The sequence below is a fragment of the Mercenaria mercenaria genome, chromosome 14 (assembly GCF_021730395.1).
Source record: "Mercenaria mercenaria strain notata chromosome 14, MADL_Memer_1, whole genome shotgun sequence".
Taxonomy (NCBI): domain Eukaryota; kingdom Metazoa; phylum Mollusca; class Bivalvia; order Venerida; family Veneridae; genus Mercenaria; species Mercenaria mercenaria.
In genome coordinates, this window is record NC_069374.1 from 61,379,796 (window position 1) to 61,393,727 (window position 13,932).

At 33.0% G+C, this 13,932-nt stretch overlaps 1 protein-coding gene across 1 annotated transcript; it reads left to right on the plus strand.

Moving 5' to 3' along the window:
- Nucleotides 1–2,111: 2,111 nt before the first annotated feature.
- Nucleotides 2,112–13,707, plus strand: LOC123527829 (uncharacterized). Its single transcript, XM_045307518.2, has 5 exons — nt 2,112–2,225; nt 3,340–3,996; nt 4,685–4,843; nt 6,589–7,003; nt 10,104–13,707. The coding sequence occupies exons 2-5, from the start codon at nt 3,433–3,435 to the stop codon at nt 12,704–12,706; spliced, it is 3,741 nt and encodes a 1,246-aa protein (XP_045163453.2). The 5' UTR covers nt 2,112–2,225; nt 3,340–3,432; the 3' UTR covers nt 12,707–13,707.
- Nucleotides 13,708–13,932: the final 225 nt, after the last annotated feature.

A 13,932-nucleotide genomic window follows, 5' to 3' on the forward strand; every position in this document is an offset into this window, starting at 1 on the left:
AATATTTCGAGATAATTTTCGAGTTAGTATGTAGAAAGTTCGAGTTAATAAATAACATACACCTGGCACTAATGCTCTTCCGTAGGTATCAGTGAATTTGATAATAAAAATTAAATATGAATGTTATGTGAAATTGCTGATTTATTTTCAATTTAAAAGCATATTAAGGGAAGTTAAAACACCATGATCTATACCCTTAGAAACAGATGTTGTTTTCAATAAGAATACCATCTCAAAATTCTAATATTGAAGTTGAGGGTGCCGGTGCCAATAGAAAATTTTGTTGAAGATGGTTCCCGTGCCGGGTGCAGAGAATCAAGAGGGATCCTGTGAGGCAACATTGCAGCGACTGAGAGGGATCCCGTGCATCAACGAAATCGAAAGTAGGGCGTTTTTAAAGAAAAATGATGAAAATATCCACATAAAGTGTGTTTACAAGTAAGATGGGATCAACGACTTCACATCTAAGGTACCAGATATTTGCTATATTTAAGAAAATCGTATTTAAGTTTCATAAACATCGAACGATGTTCATCCAAGCCAGTACCCTCCGTCTACATTACATCTTCGTTTGGACTTGTGCGAACTGATAAAACAAATGTAACGATAAAAAAGCAATGGTATACAGCTATGTCATTCCGTGGGCCATATGTTTTTATGCACAAAAATGTGTTTAGGACGAAAAATTTGATATTCCGAGCTGACTGACGTTGGAGTTCATTTTTAAGCACAGAGAGTGTCCTGTGCGCGAACAGAGAGGGATCCGTTTTCTCATTTTCCACAGAGAGGGATCCGATATGGGTATACACCATGAAATAGCTTCTTGAACACATTTCTTCTTCTCGTTTGTTTTTATTCTCTAAACCAAAGGACAACTAACTATATACATTAACATTAATATGAGGACTGGAATGCATGCACAGGTACATCAAAATGTATACATCCTCATATTCTTAGAAAGATGAGTGTTCTGCAGAATTCTATAGAAATTTGATCACGTTTAAAGCTAAGCCCACATTGATTAAATTAGTTCATTTAATATATACTTATATGCTTACGTTAGGGAAATGGTAAAACTGTTGTTTGCACTATTTTGTTTAGTGCTGCTTTGGGATATCGTTCTTGCCTTATATTTTTTTTATGTTTTTGCCATTTATTTGAATATCAGGTTTGCATATTAATATAATAAGATGAATTTAATTAAAGAAGGTTAGGATTAAATCTTTTTTTTTTGTTCATCTACATTTAAATCAGATATCATATTTAGTGATGCGCGTATTAATTTTGACACACGTAAATTGGTAAGTGGTTATCTGATAAACAATGCAGCTCTTGAATAGGTAAACAACTTCACAGAGCACATTCTAAATGGACCAGCGATGTGTTTAATAAATATGTTATTTAACGTTTCACTTACAAATAGCAACATCACAAATTTAAATTGTAACTTTTATTATTCGAAAGACAAGCTGATGGCCAAATGATGTCTATTTTTTTTTTTTAAATTAAGGACGTATGCTAGAATTTTGGGCGGAAATTTTCCCAGTGACAGGATTTCTTCAAACTTTGGATATTGAAGGACAATCATCTAAGAAACAAAAATATGCAATGAAAATCATAGGTCATCGGTATTGAAAAAGAGTTATCTGCCCTTGAAAACGACATTTCCCCAAAAAATGAAGTTTCAAGGGCAGATAACTCTTTTTCAGCATCACATTTTTGTTTTTTTAGATGATTGTCCTTCGATATACAAAGGTTGAAGAGATTTTATTATTGGGAAAATTTTCGCCCATCTCATATACAGGGAACTCCTGAGATCAAATATGCGTTTATCACAAATTGGTTGTTTACCCTTGACATAATTATTGAATTTTATGCACGTTTGTCATATATCATGGACATGCTTATTTTCAGAAAAATCAGATTTATTTAAAGAGTCTCTAAATTTTGTTGATTCCAAATGTTATTATATTTTCCAAATTGTAAAGTTTGGTTGAAATTATTCTCTCATGAGATAATGAACTTTCTTTTGTTTCAACATCCGCTGTTCAGTCTCATTGACTGTTCAATACGCTTCATGGCAATTCAATCAGCCATAAACGTTTGTCTGTTATCGATCATGTTCATGAATGCGGATATCTCGAATGAACTACGAACATGATTGAGCTATGGTCTTAGTTATGTAAATCAAAAATGCTAACACGGATAGACAGATCTTTTAATAGGTACGTAAATTTTACATGTGATTGAAATAAAATATATACCTAGGTAGTGATGATATATATATATAACTTAAACGCTGGATACTTTTTTTTTACGTTTAAAGCTTAACGCGACAATGTGATCAAACAAACAAACAATGCACGTATTCAGGTCCAGTTTGAACATGTTTTGTTACATCGAAGTTTTGCTGCAAGTGTTATTAATCGTACGTTAGGCTTAAACTATTGGTTTTAATCTATTCAGTTTCTCTATGGGATCGCGAGAAGACAAATTACACTAGAAACTATATCGTAAACCACAAACTACAGTTCAGTGTATTCCGGATCAGTCTAAAATTCGCGTTACTCGAGATGACAACAAATTAGAAAATAGTTATTTTTGTAAACTTTAACTATTTGTGGACATTTAACACCCGTGGTGGTTTGCCTCTCAAGTGAGTATACGATATTCGTAAATTGACCTCATTTCTTGAAAGAAACAGCTAAATTCTGAGATGCAAACGCTTAAATAATACATGGATATGAAGTACATAATATACCCATCACATTACAAGTATATAAATTTTGAGATATTCGCGATAAGAAAAATGTTTATGTAAAACATAAATAATTAAATATGGTGTATTCCGAATCGCCAAGTTGTTTTTCATAACGAGTGTTTCAGTTCTCTTTCATCACCCTTAACTACTCAATAAACTGCTAACCCACCATATAAAATATATTGAACTCAGTACACTTTTGAGTAATAATTTTTGTTCCAATCAGCGTTCATTATGGTCTTACTTATATTGATTAATATACTTAAATATATTTGATCTTCGTTTGGCTACAAAGAGACGACAAATCAAGCTGTTATCTCTTTGGATATATGATACGGCCCGTTTGGGTGATATTTCACGTGAACAAGTTCAGACAAAACATGTTAAAATGATAAGCGAGAGATAGATATACAATGTATACAATGTATATACAAGTTGTATAAAGTTTATCTAAAGTTTGGTATCATTTATAAATAAGAGGTTAGTTTTTAATTCTGAATTATTTTTATAATTTACAATGCAATCAATAATACCGGTACAGCTGACATTTTTTTATTCTTTGTTTTTCCTTTTTTCAGGAAAAGAAACTTTGTGAGTTGCTGAATTACCTCTGCTTTTGTTTGAACTAGCATTATGTGTCCGTGGTATGAACGAACATTAAAATAGCATCGATGGCGTATTCTCGTAAACTGACAGAATCTAAATACCATAACTGGGTTAAAGCTAGTTTAGCTGTTTTGTTTACCAAAGAGGGAATTCAGCCGTTTGTTCATGATGAAATAGAACAGTTTCAGCAAAAATGTTTGACTGACATTTGCAGCAATAACGGACTACCAGTGGGCACCACGTGTTCTAGTTGCTATACAGAAAATATTATTGTCTGTCCTACAAATAGAATCTGCAATGCAGGGCGTGGGAAATGTAGTTTCCATAGAAATGCTGCCACAAGGTACAACCCTGTTGGCTGTCCAAATATAGTTTGTAATAACTTTAAAACAGAAATTCAGAACGCCCATCGTTACAATGGTCCGTCTTATCGTAATACCGACGCTACACAATGGAACAGCAATCCCTGGGAAGTAGCCAAATGTTTCATGCCTCCTGACGGCTACAAGGATGTTGCAAGTGCCGCTGACACTGACTTTAATGGAATCATCAGTGTTATAGCCAACCACAAAGGCTTTCAGAAGAAGACACAGGCTAACTTAGATGACAAGAACAACATTTTTGAACATGTAAGTAAACATTAATTCATTACAAATTCACTCCTTATAACATATGGCTTTAGTTTATACAATATTTCAAAATTATTTCGTTGGGTCGGTCAGAGCAAACATACAAAGTATTTTTGAAAATGACCTCGTATGCCGATTTATCAGAATAAATAACCCAATATATGATATTTTATTGATAAGGAGAAGTGTTATTAGATACAATTGACTGGTTGTTGATATTAACAAAAATCATTTGCAGTATCATATACATGTACATGTTTGTAAATTAGCCTTTACCTAGTCATGACAGCATTTATTATTTAATACACCGTGCTGATAACTCCATAACATCTCCTTCATAGAGTAGATGGGAATTTGCTATTGTTGCATATCTTTATAGAAGTGTTCAACACTCTTAAATGATTCAGGTTTCTTATAGCTTTAATGTTTCGGACAATAAATATGAGTTATTAAGGAAATACGTAGTAATAATCTATGATCTAGTATAAGAATTGTTAAGAATTTAACAATAAAAAAAATAAATAAACAACTATCCTTGTCATTTTTTTATATCAATATAAAAGTTACTTAACAAATTAATCGTTTTCCTTTGAAAGTCTTTAATGGATCATGATATTTTTCTTCTCATTTCGTAAGTAAATCTTTTCCTGGTTTTGAACACTACCGTAACTTTGCTTTCGCTTTTAAGGGAAGACAGATTGGCAAGACCGTCCGGCATTCTCCAAAGTTAGAAGTAGATGATGCAGATCTACAGCTGTACTTTAGATATCTTAAGGATCTTCTCTCTGATCCGGGACATTTAGGTTCTGACAGATATGCACAATCTGCTATACAGAAGTTAACACAGGTTAGTTCAGTTTTTTTCGTATTTTACGAATTTCTCAAATTTCATATCTGTCTGTATCTAATGTTCATGTTTACTTTTTACACTGTTTGATAGATGTAATTTATTCATTCACATTTATTCAACTGGATCCTTTAAAACATGACACTTATTTTATAATCCGATCAATATCATGTGACTGATAACAACAGTTTGGACTCAAGATTTTGGCTAAAAATGTTCTGTCTTTAAAAATGAAGTTTGGCCATATTATGAACATTAGAACAAGATTTTGTGTTTTTCTAAACTATCTTAAAAGTGCTAAATCAAGACATAAGACATGATTGCCTGAGTCATGAAATAACACCCGGGTTTGCCTCGGCAATAAAAACCTTCCTAACAGCTTCACCAATACACCACGGAGGAACTGGTACTTACTGTATATATTATTTAGGCTCTGTAAGCCAGCTTACATTCGGTAATGCTTGACAAACGCTTTTCAATTTTGAATGAAATCAAATTACATTGTAGTAAAAATAACTGATTCTCCTGTGTTTCCGTGACATATAATCTGTTAGTAACTTAGTTTCAGACTTTTCTTAAGAAATAAAGATATCTTAAAAGTTTCTTTTTTCTTTGTGACTTACGATCTGTAGGTCAGTCCTTCTAAGTGTCCGGTGTGTGTTATTTATTAACTCGAAAATTCGAGAAGCTGACTCGACATTTTGACTGAGTAACTCTACATTTTGACTTGTGTAACTCGAAACTTTGAGCTAGGTGACTCGAAATTTCGACATAGTAACTCGATATTTCGACGTAGCATCTCACTGCCTTATCCGCAAAATTTGAGGTCAGAAATGCTAATAGGCTATCTCTAAACATCAGAGCTAGAAAGAGATTTCATTGACTTTGATAACATGTTAAGTGGATACATCTACCTACACATCTATGTACGGTACGCAGCACGTAGGGAATTGAAAGTATTCTACCACACACGGTGTCACCCCAGATGTATACAAAACTAGAGCTACTCGAGATTTCAAAATATAGCCAGGATTTAAACCATATTTTTATGTATAGCACAGGAATATACGCTCCGGTCAATCCAGGTCAAAAACGTCTCAAGGGGTAGCCAAGACAGATAACTGGTGTCTACATCTCCTTTCAGCAGGGTCTTAAAATGGGTTAAAAACGTTTAAGACTTAAACATGGTAAAAATAGTGAACACTGCTCATTTATATGGCCCTGTAGCTACCTAAGTAACCTGATTTTGGCCAAGACCTGTACATCTACGTATACTACGGTAGTTAGTAAGTTGAAATGTCGACTTACCAACTCTGTTTCAAGTTAAGTCGACATTTCCTATTACACACTACTGCTCCACAGTATATTACACATACGAATATACTTTAGGGGCTCAGTGTACTTTTAATCATATACTAGTACGTTACGCACAGATTTGCGCCTGTTTAACATCTACTGACAATTTTAGAGATATATTATTTTTGTTCATAACGAAAACAAATTTGCCTAAATTAAAAAAAATGCATAGTATACCCGATTTTTATTTGCGGGCGCTAAATAGCAAGTACATTACTACAGAAATGGCACATGATCAGCGTTTGAAACAACTCCATAACTGATGAAAAATAATTTTGATATGGTAAGTTAATGTAATGTTGGGCTCAACTTTGAGACTGTTATGCTTTTGATTATTATATTGTCTTTCACCGAATGTTCTATATGATGACTTTGGTTTTTCCTTAAAGCTGCAGAACAATACTTTGGTAATAAGATCAGACGATGTCCGACGTGTTTTAGAAGAGGTTGCAAAAGCCATACAAGACAAAATAAAAAACGAAATGGATAAGCTCAAGAAAATAGCAGAAGAAGAAAAATTGAAATTAATTACAGATTCAGTACATGCGATAAAAAGTCAAGAAGACATGTCAGTTTCTGATTTAAAACAGTCACTGTCGGATGCTCTTAATGAGATTGAAAGAAAAACTCAACAATCTGTAGATATAATCAGAACAGAAACTGAACAACAGAAAACAACCGCTTCGAGAAAAATTGAATCAGGAGTAGAGGACGGATTAGAAAAGATTAAAGCCAAAACTTGCGAATCGATCGAATTGATTGGTAAAAAGAATACAGAAGAAAGACACGACGAATTAATGAGAGGTAGATATTGCTTAAATGTTATTTATGTTAGCTGACTGTAAAGCGGAAAATATTCGTGATGCTTTAATTTTCGCTCATTTTCGCAAATTCATTGAATACGCAAATTCTTTAAATCTTTAATATTCACCTTCAACTTTCGTCATTTTTCGTAATCGGCCTTTCCCGCATTTCCGGAAGTATGTCTATCCGAAATAATATACTTTTTCAATCTAAAATGTTTCCCGACGTTACAGAAGAATTTGTATACTGTTGTATGGCTTAGTCTAGGGCTTTTGTAACAAACAAATCGAATGTAATTTATGTAATGCAGGGAACGGATTAATTTATTGAATGCTGTAAAGAAATATTGACAGTAATTACAAAAAAAGAACTATTGCCGATAATTTATTTTGATTTTACAAGATCACGAAATTTGGGTCACCGGAAATATACTGAAATCAATGTCCGTTTCTACAGTCGTCTGCTCGCGAATTCATTACTTCGTGACTAAAATCGCGAAATTTACATCACATGAAAATTTCCAATTTTACATCCTTAAGTAAAATCTTAACGTACAACATTTTAATATAATTGAGTCATTCCAGCGTTCGCTTTAAGGCCTGCCGAAAATTCATGTGTTTAATATAACTTCTTCAATAAGTAAGATAGATAGGTAGGCATTTATTTTCATTTCTGTTTGCTTTTTAACTTTGTTTCACGAAGAAAAATATCATAATAATCGACCATTTAATATTCAAGTTCAGTTAAAAAGATAGAAAGGAGTATTTAACAATTATAATAGTCACTTTAAATTAGATTATACTTACTTGTCATATCTCGCTCACACAGAGTAGATACATATCTCACATCTCGTGTATATATTTGAATCGAAAGTACACAGTTGGTTTCATAGGAAAGTGTTTTCAACTAAGTGAAATAATTCCAAAGTGAAGGATGTAGATATTAAATGTACATATTAAATAGTTATTACTGTATTAAAGCTGGATGTTTATTTTCGGACCACTACTAGCAAATTCTACCCTTAGAATGCTCTTTTAATATTTGGCAAATGAACTCTTTAAATATCTGATCACTATGATTGAATTTTGCATAAAATTGGGGGTAACGGTCATTATGTAACTTTTGCCAGTATTTATTTGTACAATATATTATTGCAACACGTATGAATAGCCTTTCAGAATGATTTAACAAATGTTTTAAAAACTTCTTTGACATGATACAGCAGTCAAATATACAATTAGAAATGCAAATCTATATATTGTCAGGGAGCTTGATAAAATAAACAGTTTTTTTCTTCAGTTTATTTGTTTTATTAATAGATTTCATTATCATGTTGTTAGTATCTCTTTATCAGCTATAACAGGAAGTTCGTTCTTTTAATACATCCTCGAACAGTTTCTTACTTAATATTTTCGTTCCAATATGACCTTTTGAATTTAGGTAGACATCAACATTGGGTCAGGCAAAACTTTAAGGCCGGCTTGGTAACCGTTAACACAGATTTTTTCTGGCCTAACCGATGTTAAATATAAATCTTAAACAACTTAGACCTGAATGTCAAACTGGCCCTCTAAGGACAATACGATATGAAAAAGCAGTAAAAATTTTTGTTGGTTTTTTCTACAAAGAATATATAGTTAATTAACTGAATAAGAAGGGTTGTTTAAGTAGTTCTATGAATTATCTATATTACCCCCTAATACACAATAATGGTGGAAATTGCAATTTCTAAACATTCCAGCGGCATGCTTTTAACATAAATCGCTCTAGTAGAGACAAAACTATTGTTTTGGGGTTTCTATGATTTCAATACTATATCATATATCAAATGATGATTTTGTAATAAGCATCTCTGAATGTCTGTAAAGTACAATATATCTATGCGTGTTGCAATCTGTAAATCACAGCTAACAATAAAGACTACATAATACGAATCGTGAAATATAAGAATGATATCAAATGGATACCCTATAATCAAATATTGACATCAAATACATCGAATCATACCACTATACTTCAGTCATTCACACATAGTGTGTCCATTAACTTATCTGTTGATCATAATGTATAGATTACACTACAGATTAACATAAATTATTTAAAACTCATACCACATTGTTATCTAGTGGTCCAGTGATCCGCTTAATTGCTAACATTTAGCTTTACAAGTAACTTTATAGATTTTTAATATACTTAAGTCACTCTTCCTTTATATTTCAGAACAATAAAACAATATCATGTTGACAATACACCATACAGTCTCTTTAATTCAATCGGACAAATCCTTAAATGAAAAAAAAAAGCACCAGCTTGCAGAATAAGTACCCGCATGTACACATACTCATCTGTATCACTGGCTGACCAACTATGCTGAATTAAAGGAACTCAAATGAGCTTTAACTTTACTGTGGTTTCATGTCAGTATTATGATCTAAAAACAAATTGTGAAAAAAGAAGTAAATGACAGCTGTAGACATACGATTACAGTACTTTATGCTGATTAGAGAATGATATTCAAAGCGCTTAAAATATAAAATTGACGAATAGATCAAAATTAACCGAACTAGGAAGGACACTAATAATTCGTTATACGAAACCAAATCTTTTATCTAAGTATAATTTGATAAAAGCTTGACAAGCTTACACACCTATAGACCTTCAACGGCCTATTACTTGAATTGAAGTTAAACATGTGATCTCGCCCGCATAAAAAGATCACGTGACCACAAAATGATAAACACTCCAATCTGATTGTTTATAAATATTGAAATAATAAATACCACTTCTTACATTTTCGTCCCTCAAATAAGGTTATAGGATTAAGTTGATCGAATTGTATGTAACGAGCAAAACATAATCAATTATGTTGGGTTAGGGGTATTTGAAAAACAATCTGTTATATATTTTACAAAATCATTTAAGTCGACACTTTTATCTCAACCATGCTAAAATGATCACTAAATTTGATAAAATAGTTTTGCATTGAGGAGGTTTTAAGTGACCGGATTTTGATTTTTATGTATAATTCCCTTTGCAAAATGCAATAACTCATGGTACTATCCTACTTGTTTTTTTAAATGTTTATATTTCTTAATTACAGAGTTCAAAGTTGACCTCGTGACATTCAACAACAAACGACACAGTTCAATTCCTCTCTCGCCATTATTTGAGGAAATTGACACCCCACTCTTAGATTTTTATGTAATGCCAGATATGTTTACTTGCGTTAGAAAAGAAAGAACAAAGATCCAATCTCTGAAAGAAGTATTTTTCAAGCAAGAAGAAAAATGTAATGAAATATACATCACCGCTGATGCAGGATTCGGCAAAACGGCTTTCAGCAAGAGACTCGTTATGACATGGTGCCAAGCACAACGACCTGATGATAGCAATGATCGCTACTTTTCTCAGGAAGATATTTCTGCTATGAAATGTTTTGACTTCCTTTTTCTAGTATCATTACGAGATGCAGACAAGAATTGCAACATTGATGACATGATTGTGAAACAGATTGTGCAACATTTGGGCTTGCATTTCGACTATACGGCACAATTCCTTGAAAAGATTTTATCACGAAAATCTTGCTTAATCATACTCGATGGTCTGGATGAATGGATACATAGTACGTCGTCCACTTGCACTAAAGGGGTAAGCCAGATACCGCATCGCAACGAGCGAAAGGATGCCACAATTGTCACCACAACTCGGCCATGGAAATTAAGTGTACTAAATATAAAAAACAGTGAAATAGACAAAACGATTGAACTGGCGGGACTCAATAAAGAATCCGAACGGAAGCTGAAAATCAACGCTATTTCGAAAATAAACGACAAAACCAGAGATGAAATAAATGCCCAAGTTCAGAAATTCGACGATGAAATAAAGCAAAAGGCTATAAATGATTTTCAAAACATTCCTTTGCTACTTCTGTATATGATCTGCCTTTGGAGTGAAGGAAAAGAACTAGGACGATCAATGAGTGACTTTTATAGTAGAGTCATAGAGCTGCTGCTATCAAGAGGCGTAAAAACATTTAAAATGCAGCCCAGGAAAGCAAATGAATCAAATATCCCAAAATGCTTCATGGAGCAAGAAACCTGCATAACATATTACCAATTTCTGAAAGGTCTAGGTGAACTAGCTTTTCAAACACTATTCTGCTTCACAAGAGAAAACACACTGGTGTTTGATGCTTCCGTGGCTAAACGATTCTTGTCAGATGAATACTTGAAATTCAGTTTAAAGTCCGGTATATTGACGCAAAGTAAAGAACAAGGACTGATTAGCCAAAAATCAAAAGTTTCATTTGCACATAAATCCATGCAAGAATTTTTTGCAGCGTTATCCATATACCACATGCCAGATCAGGAAAATGCAATGGAAAGTGTCCGGTCAGTGTGCAAAGATATAGATAGCATTTTGCAAATGAAAATGGTATTTTCTTTCCTTTCGGGAATCAGTTTGCGTTCTTCAGGAAGATTGTTTCAAATGATAATGGACGTTGTGGCGGCCGACAGTAGAACACAACAATACAGAAGCTCTTCATTTATTTGGAACCATAACATTATTCAGCCATTGAAAAGCATTCAGAACATGTATATAGATTTTATAAGTGAAAACACACAAAATGGTGCAGAAGTTACTTGTCTGCATTTACAAGATTTTATCATAGATAATAACTGTAAGGACGCTAAATATTCTTCGGCATTAAGCAAACTTTTATCTATAAATAAGGGCAATATAAAATCAATATGTATAAAAACAGTTGAAGGTATTCCTGACTTTCACCAGGTTATGAGAGATTTCAATCTCTATAACACACGAGGTCTTGAAAAGGTATTTTATAGGAGTGATATCATTGGAGATGAAATTAAGATGCTGCTGAATGGATCATTAAATACTCTTAAATATTTGGCAGTTACTTCCCACAAGTGGGACGAAGATGTCAGTTGTTGTTGGTCTGATGCCTTATCTTGTCAGCTCGAGAGTATGCAATATTTACAAGGAATAGCTTTCGACGGTTTTGTTATGGAACATAACCAGTTTGAGAAGCTGATGGACTACCTGAAACAGAAACCATCGTTGCTTGAAATTTCACTCTACAACCTTAAATGCACTGACCACGGTAAAACATGCAATGGATGTGGACTTGATTTGTCTACAAATACCGGTCTTAAACTCCTCCGACTCAACAGCATTCCTCTGTCAGATTTGGATATAAGTGTGACTTCGTTAGAATCGTGTGATGTTGGAAAGTTAGGAATCATAACTAAGTATCTACAACAACTACCGTTCGCACATAACCTAAACACTTTTCTATGCAGCTTTCAAGAGTCAGCCAGTGACATTGACGCTATGCTGAAAACGCTTCCAATGTTGGGTGGTTTGGAGGTCATTAAATTACGGAAAATGAATATAGGTGACAAAATGCTAGAACTACCATCTGCAGTTGAAAATATAATATTATTGAACGTAACAATGACGAGTAATTCCCTGGAAAAGCTGATTAAGACTCTAGAAAGCCACCAGCAGTCAGTATCTATAGAGATCATAGGTTGTACCATAGTTCCAGGGCATGCATTTGAAACGCTAAAGACAGATATACGTAAATCTGATTTATTCGTAGTGAAAGAGGATGGTCTAGATGAAAATAGTCAACATTCGTTTGTTTTCGAAACTTCAAGCGGTAAATTATTGAAGTGAAATAACGTCAATTCAAATAACACTTTATTTCAAACTTGGGGAAAATTGCAAATGCCAAATGCCAATTGAGTGAAACATAATAGAAAGTGGTAGTGCACTAAACAGTTAGAGAAATATTTTTTCAGGCAAAGCTAACGCACACATCAAAAAAGATTCTATCTAGTATTATTCTATGATTTTAGTTTGACATTATGCATATATTAGAATTGCATTTATATAAATCTATGTTTGTCAGTGGAATCATTGAATGTTCTTAAAATAAGTGTGTATATTTTTGCGTATGAATCAAAATAGTTGAAATTGATGATGTTGGCGAAATATTTGACCTTCTTGTGATATGTTTTATTCCGGAGACATCTAAATTAATGAAAGAGTAATCTGCTTTATAAATAGTTCATAAGAAAATTTATTTGTATCACATTTGTATTATATGTTTATGACCAGTACAGTGCAACACGGTAGTTTCCGGTGTTTCTTTTTCTGTGATAAACAATGTTATGCCGATTTTTCATGCGGCTGCTTGGATACATTTGATAATTTTAAAGTCTTTTACATCGTCCGACTGGTTATTATTTATCTCGTATCTTTAGTTTCGATTTTTGGAAATATTTAATTTCCTAAGAGTACTTGCTGTATATGTATTGTAACATTATTCGCATGTTCCAGTTATAAAAGGTTTTCTCTTTTGAATCTAACCAAGATTGCTACACTTTGTATTTGCAATGTAGCCTTTGTAACTTCTTAAGAATTGCAATTTAAGCCCTTTTGCGAATTTTAAAAATTGGTGTTTTGTAAAATTGGTATTTGGTATTATAAACTAACTGACAAACGGGGTGCAAAGTTTGCCCGTACTTACAAAATAAGTTTGCGCTAAAATACGTCTTCATAATTGCATAACATTCCATGATTTTTATTCAATACTTTTATGTATAAAGTGCTTGAGAATATAACAAAATTATGATGAAATAAAAATTATGTGCTATTTTAATATTCTTTTCATTGAAATAAATCTGTGTAGAAAATTTATGAGAGGGTCCTTCGGAAACATAGAATACAACGAAGAAAACTACAAGTAGACCCGGTTTGACTGAGTATATTCATGAGATGTAATAAAGGTGCAACATCCAACACTCTCCCTTTTATTTTTATTTATCTGATGCAAATATTGGGTGAAAACACTGGTGCGAACACAACAAATACGCCAATATGAACGGTAAAATCATAAA

Bases quoted from the DNA above. Each gene is read 5' to 3' on its own strand.
- LOC123527829 (XM_045307518.2), top strand. From the start codon at position 3,433: ATGGCGTATTCTCGTAAACTGACAGAATCTAAATACCATAACTGGGTT. The intron at 3,997-4,684 runs GTAAGTAAACAT...TTCGCTTTTAAG, and splicing joins AGAACAACATTTTTGAACAT to GGAAGACAGATTGGCAAGAC. The intron at 4,844-6,588 runs GTTAGTTCAGTT...TTTTCCTTAAAG, and splicing joins CTATACAGAAGTTAACACAG to CTGCAGAACAATACTTTGGT.